General features: G+C 37.7%; 1 protein-coding gene across 1 annotated transcript in view; it reads right to left on the bottom strand.

Moving 5' to 3' along the window:
- Window positions 1-15,823, bottom strand: part of ALG13 (ALG13 UDP-N-acetylglucosaminyltransferase subunit) — a 59,841-nt gene extending 44,018 nt beyond the window's left edge. Inside the window, 3 exon segments of the mRNA XM_027054952.2 lie at window positions 13,522-13,660; window positions 15,073-15,235; window positions 15,683-15,823. Of these exon segments, the coding sequence (XP_026910753.1) occupies window positions 13,522-13,592 (71 nt within the window). The 5' untranslated portion in view covers window positions 13,593-13,660; window positions 15,073-15,235; window positions 15,683-15,823.
- Between the last annotated feature and the right edge of the window lie 274 nt (window positions 15,824-16,097).

Here is a 16,097-nt window from a genome sequence, read left to right as displayed (position 1 = left end):
TAGGAGTACCTGTATTTAGAATGAAAGGGTCCATGAAGTAGCTCGAACAATAAAAGCAAAAAAGATGATCAGCAATGCACAGGACATTTCTGAAGTCAGGGGATAAAGAGGAAAAACAGGTCACATACAAATGATCACACACAGGAGTAGCAATAAACTTCTCAATAGAATAACTATAAGCTAGAAAACAATGAGGTTCAGTATGTGAGGGAAAATTATTTCCAACCTTGAACTCTATACCAAGCTATCAATCAGATGGGAGAGTAGAAGCATTTTCAAACATGAAAGATTAAAACAATTTACCTCCTTTCTACAAAGTTATGGAGCATATTTGAAACCAAAATAAAGAAGTTAAACCACAAAATGGGGGATGGGGGCAGAGTCCTAGAAACAGAAGATTCATTGCAAGAGAGAAGCAAAATGATTTCTAAGATAAGGGTGAAAGGGAAATCCCAGGAGGACACACACATTCAGCAGGACTAGAGAATAACCAGTTCACATAAAAGGACACAGAACTCCAGAACACACACACACACACGAAAAAAAGAACTCCAGCAGACATTTCAGAAATAAATAATGAAAGTTATGGATAAAAGATATATAACCTCTGGAGAGTGTGGGAATATTTTTATGGAAAAAACGGAAAAATAAGCAAATGAAAATACTAAAACTGAGGTTAGTTTTATAGAAAAGGGAATGTAATCAATGAATGTGGACTACAGGACTCAGATGTGAATACTGTACTTAAGTAATCCTGTCAACACTGCAAAGAGATCTCACAAGAACTGAGAAAACTAAATTTTTTTTAATTTAAGTATCATCTACAGACTTCCTACTATGGAAGAAAAGAGGAAGATAAATCCTCCTCCTCCACGTTAGCAAGTCTATAGGTGATATTTAACAAATGAAAACAAGTTTGAACATATTCACTTATAAAACATAAAATCATGCAATATGGTCAACTACTGAAAGCAGAGTCAGAGATGGGGAGAAGTGGACCGCAGAACTGCTGTTTATTATACACCTTGTGGAACTAGTTAATCTTTTATACTACTTACATTTATTATCTTAAATAAAAAACTTTTAAAATATTTGGTAAATGAGCAAGAAACAATAGCATAATAAACTGGGAAAGTAAATGGGAAATAGAATTTTATAGCTACAAGGGACCCCTTATTTTGCAGAAGCAGCACGTTTCAAATAATTCTAAAACCTCCAGGTTTTCACATCCTGTCATTAACAATACTAGGACTAGAATTATGCACTGATTGTTACACAACTATAAAGAGGAATCGAATATCAAAAAAAGAAAAAATGAACAAAGGCTCTGAGGTGGTTAAGTACAGGTTACATTCCCCAAATCAGTACAACAGAAGTTTTTTAAAAAGACCTGTGGGACAATAGTAGACTCCATCTTGTATATAACAGCCACTTGATATCATTTAATACTGCCCTTTCAAAGTATCTACTGCACTTGAAATCTCAAGTGGCTTACTATTTTGTGGGGGGGGGGGGGGCTTGCTATTTTAAGTGGGCTCCACACCCCATGCAGAGCCCAACTTGGGGCTTGAACTCCAGACCCTGAGGACCAAGACCTAGCTGTGATCCAGAGTCAGACGCTCCACCAACTGAGCTACCCAGGCAGCACCCTGGCTTAGCATTCTTCTACAGCAAACTACTCCAATCCTGTAAACCTCTAGAACAGTAGTTTTCAAGTCAAGGGCTCCATAAACTAGATTACCCCATGCCTAGAGTTCTGACTCAGCAGGTCTGGGGTGGGTCCCAAGAACGTGCATTTCTAACAAGTTCTCCGGTGAAGCCGATGCTGCTGGTCCAGGACCACACTTTGGTGCTCTCAATGTTGTTTCACAAGTTATTAATAAGCGTTCCTAAAGAATTTCAAGGTGAATATTTCTGGAAACCCTGCACACTATAATCCAATCTTTGAGGTTCACAATGCCCATTAGCAGTATCAAAGGCTCTAAGGAATGTTAAAATCATCTGCTTAATTTTGACCTGGCCTTTTCCATAGGGAAAAGTACTTTGTAGAAGTACAAAGATTCTCCAAAAATCTTCCCAAAGATTTGGGAAAAGCCAGACCCAAAGTGAATGGCAGGGAACTTTACCATTCAAGTTGCCAACAGTTTTTAATGCACAATAACTACTGCTATTAAATTGTTACAGAGATTGAAAAATGTTGCTGTACAAATTTGTGATCTAAACCTAAGGTTGCTGTAATAACCACAGAAGATACTGAATGTTCAGGGGTGCTTGGGTAGCTCAATCAGTTAAACGCATACTTCTGCTGAGGTCATGATCTCAAGGTTTGTGAGTCTGAGCCCCACCTCAGGCTCTGTGCTGACAGTTCAGAGCCTGAAGCCTACTTCAGATTCTGTGTCTTTCTCACTCTCTGCCCTTCCCCACTTGTGCTCTTTCTCTCAAGAATAAACAAACATTTTAAAAAAATTTAAAAAGATACTGAATGTTCAGTGCTTAGCACAAAGTACTTAAGTATTATTGAATGCTGTCAGCTGCAACCTGACAAAACAATTCACTAAGAAATTCTTTGGTCAAAAAAAACAAAACAAAACAAAACAGAAGAACCAGAACAGTTTCACCTAGATTCTACTGGAAATCAAGCCAAAGTTCAAATATAACTCCCCAGAGTTGCTTTCCCCAACACTGATGAAGTTTCTTTCAATTCTGAAAATAATGGAACAAAAAATAATTGCCTTAAAAACTATTAGGTACTATATACTCTGGTTACAGATTAAAATAAATTGAAGTAAATCAAAATAACTTGTAATAATTAACATTACTTGACTTGTCAAGAAACTGATGTGCTTTAACTTTATAATTACTGCTTTTTACATTGTAATTTAACTTGAAAATGTGACTTATAAGTGCTAGAACTGTTTCTTCACTGATCAAATAAGGAAATTCTTTGTAGTAAAACATACAAATACTAGTAGTTTCAGTTCTAAGGTAACACTCCTTTCCTGTTTCAACCAGTTAAATGAGGTACATGCCTGAAAAATTTTTAAAGCATACGTTATCTGTGACATACATGGTTCGCTTGTGAATGTATGTATGTCATGATGCTTCAGAGTTTCTGTTTTAGTTACTGAGAGGCAACATGGTTCCATGAACAGAGTATTATGAACTTGGTTATGCCACTTTCTGAGTCAGTTTCCTCATCTATAAAATGAAGATGAGCTGCGTGATGTCTAAGCTCTTTTTCAGGTCTAAGAAACTGTTGGCTATAGGTGACTCAATGGTGGATAACAGATTTGCCCTCCCTTTAAATGGTCAACTTTGTGATCAACATTAACCATAAAAACAGCCTATACGGGGATTAACCTATTATCCTGGCAAATTATGTGGTTGGCCCACATAAAAATGAATAAATCTTACCTCACCAAATGAAATAAACTGACCTAGATTTTTAAAGGCAACAAAATTTATAACTATACGTGATGATGGCTTTAGCTAAACTTACTGTGGTAATCATTTTGCAATATATGCATGTATTCAATCATTATGTCGTACACCTTAAACCTCTACGATGTTCTGTCAATTATCTAAAACTGGAAAAAATAAAAATGACAATCACATGTATGTAACTTGGGAAAGAAGCTGCTGAGAGGCAATAAGTATTAAAAAAAACACTTAGTACTAAATCATTTCACATTTTTAGTACCACGATAACACAGGGCCAATTAAGGGAAATAACTCAACTCTACAGAACCTGAGGTTTTTCATTACTGAAAAATATTAACGGTAAGCATTTTTAACAGCACCCTGAAACTAGAACCTGTCACTTCTTTCCATAGTGGACATTTAAACAAAATTAGCAAAGCAGGATTTAGAGGAAAGGGAACACAATGGTTCCAAAACAAAATGTGGCCACATGACCTTACTCAACCTCTTCTTCAAACGTTAAGAAAAGAGACCATAAAGAATTGATTTCCCAGAGCAGTGATCCTTGTTCAGGTATGCAAAACAGAAGAAACATTACCGAGAGCCACTTGCTTTTTCTGTCTCTTCCCCACTTGCATCTAAAGCACTCTAATAACGGATTAGAAAAAAAAGGAAAGTAATACTTTGCTTAAAAAATGTGTTATACTGGCACAGAAACACTAAGGGTTGTTTTTTGACTTTAAGTTCCTTACAGTGTCTTAACAGTCTACCAACATGGAGAATAAAGACCAGAACACACTTGTTTTGATGCACTTACTTAAATCTCTAAATAATCTTTTATTCTCTAACTAGAACTCCATCTAGAGACTGACTAGAATCCAAAGATGAAATTCAGTGAGGACTTTGCTTTCTGTATCACTTATGAGTATATACTGTGAATTTCAAGGAAATCTAAGTCCATTCCTACTTCTTAAAACAAAAACTCTAACCGAGAAAATGTATTATTTCAATGACATTTTTTATTTTCAAACATGCCACACAATTGGTTTTAGGTCTTATAAATCACCTATGAAGGAAGTTAGTTTTACGAATTCACAAATGGGAAAATTGAGATCCAGAAAATTACTTAGGCCCAGGACTTAAGAATGTTTTTCACTCCTAAATTTGGGGAGTGTATTATCCACCCACTTCACACTGGAAATAGAGAAACAACCAATAGATTCTGTAAGAAGGAGAAATGAACAGTAAAATGATGCAGTATAGGGTCTCACACACACATCATTCCAACAGTGATTATCAGAGTTCAACAAACGTTAAAAGCACACGTAACAGTAAATAAGGTACAATAATACTGTATTGCTTCACCAAATAGCCTAATCTAGCAGATCCTAAAATAATTACTACCAATGAAAAAATCCATTTAGTTCCTTTTACCAATTAGAAACAGTGCTACACAAGACATTATGGGTTATGTACAGAGTTAACAGAATATTAAAAGTAGTTTCGAAATGTGTTTGGTAGGTGTTAAACTTGGTAAGTTTATAACTGATATGTCATAAAACTGGGAATTATTAAGCTTACTGTATTTAATCAGAGGGCTCCATTAAAAAGGAGTCTGGTAGTTATCACCAGAACACTAATGAACAACAAATGAAAATACAGAAGTTGGCCTCAGTCTGGGGATTCTTAACCTGGAACCTTCAAGGTACCTGTAAGAACTCCCTGAAATTCGTGGCAAGATGTGTATAAGTGTCAGTAGAAAAAAAAGCAATAGTTGTAAATGATCACGTCAATCAAAACAATTTTGGCTAGGATGTAGTAAAAATTCATAAACACAATAAAGAGCTAGGAAATACCAAAATAGGTGGTATTTAATGGTCTAAAAGACCCAGAAATATTTTTCAAGACTCAAGATCAAAGTCAATAAGCATATATTCTTCATTTCTATTTGAAGCAAGCTAGGTTTGCTCACCTGCTGTCTGGCCACCTACAAAAATTGTGAGAATTTAAAGAACTATTCAATATAAAGACTGTGCTACAATAATCATGTAAAGAGTTAACCATTTAACAAGGAATTAAATGTTTGGTAGTTGTCCTAAATCTCAAAGTAATCTTTTACTGGAACACACCATAGCTACTTCTTTTAATAAACCTCTTGATTTTTAACATCACCCTTTACCAAAAATTCCCAATTGGTACCATTATTTGACAGATCCTTAAATACCATTAGAATATTACACAGATCAGCACTACTGTTTTAGATGCCATTCCTGTAAATATCTGATCCTACAAACTTCATACAATGTGATGACCACATCTTTCTTATGAACCAGACATCCTAGATAGACTGTACAAAATGAATGTGTGCAAGATTACAGTGTTTCCTAATCAAGACCATGAGAGAAAGTGCATTTATCATTCATGGAAAGCCTGTGCTTCAGGCAAGGATTTGAGAATAAGACACTTCCTCCTCAACTAGACTGTTGAAGAGTTCCTCCAGAGCAGGAGTCACATCTTGAGTGCAAAAAGTAGATTCTTATCATGCATTTATGTTAAAATACTAAATGAGCCAATAAATAAATGGGCTCGAGCTATTTAGGAAGTAAAGCTAAGTAAGAGAACCTGGTGATCAATCAGACATAATGGGTTGGAGATAATAAGCCTGGAGTACTAAATGGTAACACCATCAATATGGGCAAGGATCTCAGAAGGATGAAAGGAATAGAATTTTAGTTTGGGACACATGAAGCTTACTTACTGTGCTTAGAGAATTAACAGACCTACAGGCAACTGGAAGTACCATTCAGGAGCCCAAATCAGAGTTGGGGGGATATAAATAGGAACATCAATAGTAGCTCTGGGAGTGATGAAAATACCAAAAACATACAAAGAGAAAAGGACCAAAAATAGAACCTAAAACAAGTATTTAGAGAAAACAAAAGAGCCAGTAACTTGCAATCACCTGGGAGAATTTCTCCACATCAGTATGCTTTTAAATAATGATGTAAAAACTAAAAAAGGTTATATACCTGTGGTTATCATACAATCAAAATTCCTTAGAACAATCCTGTGACTTCAAATATTCTACCCTCTCACCATAAATGATGGAAATACAATGGAAATCACCATTCTAATTAAAATTCCCAGTCCATCAGACACTTCAGTGGCATAAAACTTCCTTTCTGCGTTATCCTGAGCTCAGTTCCTCATTCCCAAAATGGGAGAATAACTATTTCAGAGAGTCATTGTAAAGATTAAGTGACCTCGTATCTGTAAACGGCTTAAAATAGTACCTGATACATACTAATCACGCAACAAGGGTTAACTATTATTATTTCTTTCCCCACGCCCCCACAAAAATATAGTATTAATTATACAGCAGAAAACAGATTACCACACAACTATCTGGACCACCCATTCCAAATGTTTCCGCCAAATCAGTTTCAAAAGGCCTGCCCATACATCTCATTTCTTAAGACTGTATGCAGATTTGGGGTCATCTCCAAAAATTTTATACTTTGAACAAATGAGATTAGTGCTTATACCATAAAGAAGGGCCACGAAAAATACTTACAAGTCATTCTTGACTTTCTTTAGTCTTGGAAAACTCTTCCTCAAACTATCAAAGTGGTGGTACACACTTTTATACTATGCTTTTTATCTACATGATTTACCTTTGAAAGCAAAGTAGTGTTCCAAAGTGTCTAAAATCACACACTTGACAGTTATTTTCAGATAATGACTAGCTGACCCTGGAACAACATGGATTTGAACTGTGCAGGTCTACCTATACTCAGATTTCTCCAATACAGTACAGTATGGTATGGTAAATGTAGTTTCCTTAATTTTCTTTACATTTTATCTCTAGCTTACTTCACGTTAATAATATAGTACGTAATACACATAATATACAAAACATGGGTTAATAGATGATTTATGTTATCAGTAAGGCATCCAGTCAACAGTAGGCTATTAGTCAAGTCTTTTGGGACTCAAAATTATTTACATGTAAATTTCCAACTGCACAAAGGGTCTTGCACTAATGCCCACATTGTTCTAGAGTCAACTATACCTTTAAATGTTCCAGAATCTCAGATCAAGTTCATCAGTTGTGCTGTCTTACCCACCACCAAATCCTTCCAGCTGTCTTTCCTCCCAAATCATAATAAGCAGCCATCAATACTCCTTACTTCCCAGGGTCGTCCTATAACCTCACATCACTTTTCATCTAACAACAGCAACTTTCTACCATTACTTGTCTACTTCTGAACCTATCCATGATATGAGTTTCTCAAAATACTGAACTTTCTTTTGCTTCCCCATCCCTAGAAATTTAAATACCTCTAACGGAAAACTGTTACTCTAGAAATCTAAATACCATTAACAGAAAACTATTAAATATAAAACGACATTCCACTTTTCCACTGATTTCAAGAACCTGAAGCCCGCCAGGTAATGCAACGAAACAAATTTCAAAGCAAACATTCCAAATAGAATCTTGATTACCATTAATTTTTTCATAAGGACCAATAGTAGGTAAACGGGCAATTAATTTATCTGAAGCCTCTTCCCTCATCTATAAAGTTTGTAGTACGTATGCTTAATATTCTATTCCAACTCCAAGAACCTACAATTCTTTGCCTTAAACTCTTCATTCAATCTGGTATCAATCCTACCCATGGTAGTTTGCTACATTCCAAACTCAGAAATCAGTTTTCTAAGTCCAAGGTAAGATTATACCCCAAAGAGAAACGCAATTAAGTGTGAAATTCCTACTAAAATAAACTTCTAATAAATGAACAAAACTCTCCTTGGAAGGGATTAAAGTAACTAAACACTAGGCAAACAACTATAAAGAATCAAACAGCTTACAACATATATTCTTATGGCAGAGCGCAAGACCAGGAGTCAAAGAGCTGCTTCTAGCGGCAGCTCTGTCAAAGGCTGTTATTTTAGACAAGTTGTAACCTCTGGCCTTCCTCATCTGAGAAATGATGGGATTGGACTAGATGACTTCAAGAATTCCTGTCAAATCAAAATGACTCTGAGATACCTTTTGATTTTTAAGCCGAACAATGGATATTAAATTTCACAAAGGTATACAGTCAAGGGAGATCACTACACACAAATATCACCATAGGGTTAAGCCTCTGCTAAATGAAATAATGGAATCTGAGTTATATATTCTTGTGGGAAAGAAAACAGAGGCTTTGGAGTGCCATATTACTTTACAGTTGTCTGATGTTGGAGTAGACCCTTTGTTTAGAATTCTCTATGGTTCATGACATAAAATAGCCAGACTCAGTGATCAAAATACATTTTAAGCCATAATTTTTCTCAAATTAAAGAAGCACATTTATAAAAGAGCCCAGAAAAGTCAAATCCTCACCGTGTATTTGAAAAGGGCCTCTCCTGTGATATTAGTATAAGATCAATATATAATTATTATTCCTGTAACATCACTATATCAATATATAACTATTATGGTGCTGTGAATTCTCAACTATGCAGATGTAGATTACTCACTTTTTAGATTATTCTCAGCAAAATTTTAATCCAAGTTGGCTTCCTCCTGCTACCCAGAGTATTTCTCAGCCACCACCTTCTACTATTAGTAAGAATTTATTTTAATATTAGCCTAAGTAAAACAATCAGGAAAATAAATCTACAAAAACATTAAGTAGAGCATCCCAAGTAAAATGTTTAGAACAGTCAATATATTGTAATAACGCTATAGAAAGTATGTCTTTATAGCGTATGCTGTTTTTATGAAGTAGATCTAAAACTTCTCCCAGAAAACTACGAACACTTACAGATAATCCAGTTTATTTTACAGGACTCAAGACTACTTACTCCCATCAGAATTTCATAATGTATCGATCCTGAGCTACATGAACCTAAAAGCCATGTATTTAGCCCATTATATACATCAGATCATATATTCGCTTGTAAAACTTATAATAAGTACAGAGTTATAAATTGCTCTATGTTGTTACAATAAATGCTTCAATACCACTGTGAGAAGGGCCCTTAGAAAATAACAGCAAGTCCTATTGGCCTAAGTCCTTTGATTTACTCTTTTCAAACCAATAAAGCTTTGATACTGAACAAGGTTATTTTGTCATTTCCTATTTAGATTTTAGAAGGGACTACATCCACTCCACTGAAAGTAGTTTCTCCAAGTACCACAGATCAACTGACTTGATATTTAATCTTGATCACCTTTCTAAGATAATTATTAAACTGTATATTTCACAGAAGAGAACTCATTTTTGTTTTTCTTTTTTTTAAAGTTTTCTTCCTTAAATTATAAAGGTAAAGACGCTAACTCTCAAATGTCTTTACAAATTGGTTACTGCTTCATTTTTTATTCTAGGACCACCAAACCAATAACTACATTTGAAGTTCTTGTCAAAGTTTTCAGATTTAACTCATTTTTTTCATGATTCTAAATCAACTGGGAATTTTAAGATAAAACCTGTAAATGCTCACTAAATACTTTACTAAAATAAAAAGATTAAGTAAAAATCTACTGAATTTACTAAATTGCGATGAGGATTTGGACCCAAATGCTAACATTCACACCATAAAATTTTCTATACATTCTATAGATGTAGAAGTTTATTAATTTATATTATTCTGCAAATTTGTATTTAATTTGATTTAACCACATTCCATAGGTTGAATTTGGGGGGTGTTTTTAAAGTGTTCAGAGTTTAGTGTTTATTTTTGTAATCCAACAACTTTATCCAAAAATGCAGAAAATTTTTCTGGCTGGCCAGGAGGAAAACATTTCAGTGTTGATAAGTCCATTGACTGTAACAGCCCAGGAAGCGTGCTAAAACAAAAGAAGAAAAATATTAGGTAACAAGGGAGAAAATGCCATAATTCATCTGCTGCCCACTTGATGACTGATTCTAACTTCCAAGAATACTGTGATGCTTCTCAAACTGTGTATGTGAATTTTAATGTAAAATTTTCCTATAGGTATCTAGTGGACCCTTGAACAACATGGAGTTAGAGGAAGAAACCCACCTCCTGCACCGTTCAAAATCCATGTACAACTTGAGACTCCCCCAAACCTTCACTACTAATAGCCTACTGTTGAGCAGAAGCCTTAGTGGTAACACAGTCAATTAACACATTTTGTACATATTACATTCTGTATTAACAATTACATAAACCAGAGCAAATGTTATTATGACAATCGTAAGGAAGAGAAAATGCATTTACAGTTCTGACTGCAAAAAATCCACGTATTAAGTGGACCCATGTCGTTCAAAGCTGTGTTGTTCAAGGGTCAACTCTACATGCAAAGATAAAAGCAATACCAGGAACACTACGCTACCTGTCAATACCAATTCAACAGATACGTTTCTCATGTCAACTGAAATATTACAAAAATGTTATTTCATAAAAGATGTGGTCACATGGCTTTTGAATAATTCTCAGGACTGGCCAGATATAAACTGAAGCAAAATTAATTTATGAAAACAGAATAAACAGAAAAAAAAGTAACAGCTGCCAGACAAGAATAAGCTGGGGAGACTACTAAACCATGCATGAAGATTGCAAAATAAAATTTTTTTCCAGTAATTTACTATCATAAATCCATAATCAAGCACTGTACAATCACCATGCATGTTGGAAATAGATTCCAAACCATGACATAAAAGTACTACTTCAGAAATTTAATTAAAGCAGCCACTTAAATTAGAACAGACATACAACCACCCAGCCTAGATTCGGGGAACTAAATAATACACCTAAAATGAAAATAAAACCAATTATTGATTTTTACAGTATTCATGTCTGTGACTTCCTGGAAATATAGAAAAAAGACTTATAAAACTGTAAGAAATTACCAAATTGGAGACCTGTACAGCTTTCTTTTCAGCTTAAGGAATACAGATAGGTTTCTGAAATCAATGCTTTCTCCTTTTAAGTGTACAGACATAAAAATCAGGGACGCCTCGGTGGCTCAATCGGTTTTAAGCCTCCGACTTCGGCTCAGGTCATGATCTCACTGTCCGTCAGTTTGAGCCCCACATAAGGCTCTATGCTGTCAGCCCAGAGCCTGGAGCCTGCTTGAGATTCTGTCTCCCTCTCTCTCTGCCCCTCCCCTACTCATGCTCTGTCTGTCTCTCTCAAAAATAAGATCTAAAAACTAAAAAAATATATAAATGTATGGACATAAAAATCAAAGCTGATTTGGGGCGCCTAGGTGACTCAGTCGGTTAAGCATCCAACTTTGGCTCAGGTCATGATATTGCAGTTTGTGAGTTCGAGCACCGCATCAGGCTCTGTGCTGACAGCTCGGAGCCTGGAGCCTGCTTTGGATTCTGTGTCTCCCTCTCTCTCTGCCCAACCCCCCTCCCGCTCTCAAAAATAAACATTAAATTTTTTTTTTTTAAATCAAAGCTGATTTAACATCTAGAATAAAAATACTTATCAAAAGTGTTTGGAAAAATTGACTTGCATAAACCAGTTAGGAAGAATTTATTCTCTAAAAAATGAGGTCAACCCCTAACAATCTCAACTACCCAAGGAAAGCCATGCCCATTATCTGAAACCTACAAGATTTTTATTATCTAGCTTCTCCCAACTCTGAATACTTTTAATAATGACTTCTAGGTTACACAGCCACCCTGATGTTCCCTCTCCTCCATCATGTATGGATTAGGACACCAATAACTATTCCTGAAACAATCAATGAAACTGTCTCCTTTCAATGAGAACAAGTATCATCTGTTTTGTTCACCAGTGTATGCCAAGTACCTAGAATAATACCTGGAACATAGTAGGTGCTCAATAAATATTTAATGAACAAGAATTTACTGAGTGCGTAAAAGACAGATGCAGCGAAGTCAAAAGAAATGCTTACGTTCTAGCCAGTTTCTTCTAAGGTTTTTCACTTTAAACTTCAACTTATTATAACATAAAAAATACATTATTTTGTAATACTTCTATAAAGTCTTTACTTCTCAAAACATCAAAAAACTTCAAATTAGAATAGCTTTTAAAGTCAAATAATTGGGTATTACTGACCTGACCCTTTGGCAAGCTTCTAGTGTCTCAAGAAGAATTACTAGAAAACAAATCAGCAATTTTCTTCGTCCTTCTACTGTGATGTTGATCATTTCTTGTTGAATTTTAATATACTTCTAGAAAATAATACTCCTTACCATAGTAATTCCTCTGGCTTAAAATACCTCAATGGCTTCTCACTACACATAGAATAAAATCAGTACTCTTACATGAGCTCTCCCCACCCAGTCTCATACTATCTTCTTCCTTGCTCACCATACTCCTGCTACACTTAATAACCTTCCCCTTTATTCCTCAAACACAACAAAACGCCCTGCTTATTCCTAACTTAGGGCCTTTGGAATTGCTGCTGTTCTTTCTTCCTCTAGAGCTTCGTACTACCTCTTGTTATTCAGGTCTTGGCTCAAATGTCAGATACCCATCCATGCTTTCCCTGACTAGTCTAATTAATCTTCACTCCAGTTATCATATCAGCTTGCCTAATTCTCTTCATAACACATTTCACCATGTGAAATTATCTTGATCACTTATTTATGAACTGTTTACTATCTCCCGGTACTAGAACATAAGTACCATGAGAGCAGGGGCTTCATCTCCCGTTTACCACTGTATCCACAGCACTTAAAAGTAATGCCTGTGACATATTAGGTATAATTTTATTAACGGATGAACCAATTTCACTTAGGGATTCCAGTGGATTTACTAAAAGCAAAACCTTAATTATAAAATATGCAAACGCCTTCCTTGAATGATGAAAATCTAACAAACTCAAAAATTATATTCCCAGAGACTTGTGCACCCAGATGAACTTACATACATGCACACACACACATTCACATGCAATGGAACAGGCACAGATACGGAAAGAAATAGAACACAGAGATCACGCTCACAGTGGAAGACAAACAAATAAGGGTTTTACAGGTGAGAGAAATCAAAGCATGCTTGGTAAGTGGGAAAAGGTAAAAGGTTGAAAAGACAGGTTAGGTAGGTGGGTAAGAGTAGTAGGGGAGGATTTAAGGCAAGAGGTCAAATTATCAGTCTCTGGTATACCTGCAAGTACAGTAGAAGAGATGCCCGTCTTTGTGTAGCTGCTTTGCCAATTCCAGCTGATGATTGTTCATCAACTTTTCGTTTATAACCACCACAAGGGGCTTTCTGTTTTCCAGAGTCTCCAAACAGCTTCCTGCACCTACAAAAATTAATCAAAATTGTTAGTTTTTTTTTTTAAAAAAAGTTAAGTAAGGTGCTCCACACCAAGCGTTAGTTAGAACTGAAGATGAAAACTTAGCTGGCAGAACTACAAACCACGCCGTTCAATCACACGCTCAAAATAACAAAAATGTAATTATCAGTTGCTTTTGTAGTATGTTATAACCTGGACTTGAAAAATACATCTTTTATCACTGCCAACAATATCACGATCTACGATTCAGCATTTTGCCACTTGCCCTCTATTAGTATGTCCTGGGCATGTCTCGAATCCAAGTAAGATTCAGGTTCAACACACTGTTCATGAAACTGTACCACACTTCTACTCACTTCTACTCAAACACAAGTGGAAAAAGCAAGTCTTCAACAGTGAAAGGCACCAAAAAGAAAAACTTTGACCACCCTTAGGAGACTGCCTGTGAGATACCATCCCCGACACATCAAGAATAAATCTCCATGCATGTGCATATGTACAATATTTGGGTCAATTCCACTCTGATACCTAAAATAGTTTAGAGGTTTTCAATGGGAGCGAAGAGACTGTTAGCTAGACAAAACTTTTCTGGGTAACTACTTTAGGGTAGAAGATAGACTAGACTAACACCAGACTTACTTATGGACTAGACAAATTACAGTTAATCTCTGTACCTCTACTTCTTCATCTGTAAAATGGGAATAGTACTTAGTTTGTATGTTTGGGAGAATTCTACAGCTTATATACATAAAGCACAGAGACCAGCACCAAGAGCAGTTTACTATTATCCTATACCACCCATGTGTTAGTAAGGCCTGTTTCTAAGAAGTCTTCTCTCTTCACATTAGGCCTCGTAAGAGCCAAAAAACTTCCTCACTTATCCTGCAATCGAATTGCAATGCTCCCCAAAAGCCGTTCTTCTGAAGGTACCGGTAGTCTAACTAGATCAGGTTCTTTGAAGAGCAGGCCATGATTTACACAGTATGTGGGTTAAAGAAGATCGACTACATTCGTTTCACGCTCACACTTAAAATGTTAAAAAAAAAAAAAATCTTTCAAAGCCAATTTCTCCAGGGCCAAGCCAACCAATAAGCTGGCTGAACATTCCTGCAGATCTAAGCCCAAATACTGATCTCAAGTTTGACCGCTCGCTCGTTACACAGGACGTTGGGGGTAAATCATTTGGCTCATGTTTAGGGTTTCTTACGGTAAAATTGCGCTACGGGATTCGTTTCGTATCCTTCTATCACCCGGACGCAATAAATTCTTTCCGATAATGTCAATAGGTACATTCGAAGAAATAATCTACCCACCACGACTACAGTGAGGTACTGCAGTGATTTGGGTTTACCTCACAAAAAGTCAACTCTCTGTTCTCACTACCAAAACCCAAATCGCGGGATTCTAAGGCACTTTACCTGCGTGACTAATAACAAGATCTGCTTTCTCAAGATCTTCTTTCAATGAATCCTTGTACCTGTAAACATCCAGAGCAAAGGACTCAGTACGGAATGGTTCGGGTACCACCTTCCCTCTACCTATCTGGAGAACGAGTCGGTCGTAGCCAAGGCTCTTGATTATCTGAAAAAGGGGGGGGGGGGGAAGGCGGGATTTTTAAAGAGGCTAATGTTAAGGAGAAAAAAAAAAAAAAACACCACCACCCCCTGAAAGTCGGTGTTCAGACCGGGACGCGCGGACCGCAAAATATTCTACCCCGCGGCCGGTTTCGCTTTCCCAAAACGACGCTTCGCCCCTCACCGGACCCCGGGAAGGTTCCTCACAAGCCCTAGCGGGAAAATCTAAGCGACCCAGCTCACCAAGCCCTGAGAGGACCGGCCACGCCACGAGCAAAAGAGCAAGCAGAGACCCCGAGAAAGGCGTCCAGAACTAGCGGGGAGGCAAAGAAACGCCTGCGATCCGCCTCGCGGCCGAAGCTGCGCGAACCCCCAGGCCGGGGGAGCCGCCGCAACGCCGCCGGAGAACGCCGGCCGCGAGGAAGCCCGCGGAGAAGGCAAGACGCGGGCTCACCCGAGAGCGGCGGGGGCAGGGCGGGAACGGCGCGCCGAACGGGTCCAGCCGAATCGAGGCGGACCGGACCGGACCCGGCAGCGCTCGCGAGGCGCGCGGTGCCGACCACGCGACCCGGCGTGGGCCAGAGAAGCAACGGCAGGCTAGCTAGTCCGAGCCCAAGGAACACCAACTCAGAGAGGCGGAGCAGCGGGAAGGAGGGGCGAAGCCGGAGGAAAGAGAGGCGGAGGCGGAGAGTCGGCAGACTAAAGCCAGGGAAAGGAGGAGCCGGAGACAGACGGGGAGGAGCGGCCGAGAAGCCGGCGGGGAAGGAGAAAGAGGAGGTGGAGGACGCTGAGGAGAGGGGGAGCCGAAGGAGGGGCCAGGCGTGCGCGGGGCGGGGCCAGGCGTGCGCGGGGGCGGGGTCAGGCATGCG

This window comes from Acinonyx jubatus, chromosome X (assembly GCF_027475565.1).
Source record: "Acinonyx jubatus isolate Ajub_Pintada_27869175 chromosome X, VMU_Ajub_asm_v1.0, whole genome shotgun sequence".
Taxonomy (NCBI): domain Eukaryota; kingdom Metazoa; phylum Chordata; class Mammalia; order Carnivora; family Felidae; genus Acinonyx; species Acinonyx jubatus.
The sequence above is the reverse complement of the archived record's forward strand: the minus strand, read 5'-3'. Positions and strand labels throughout refer to the sequence as shown.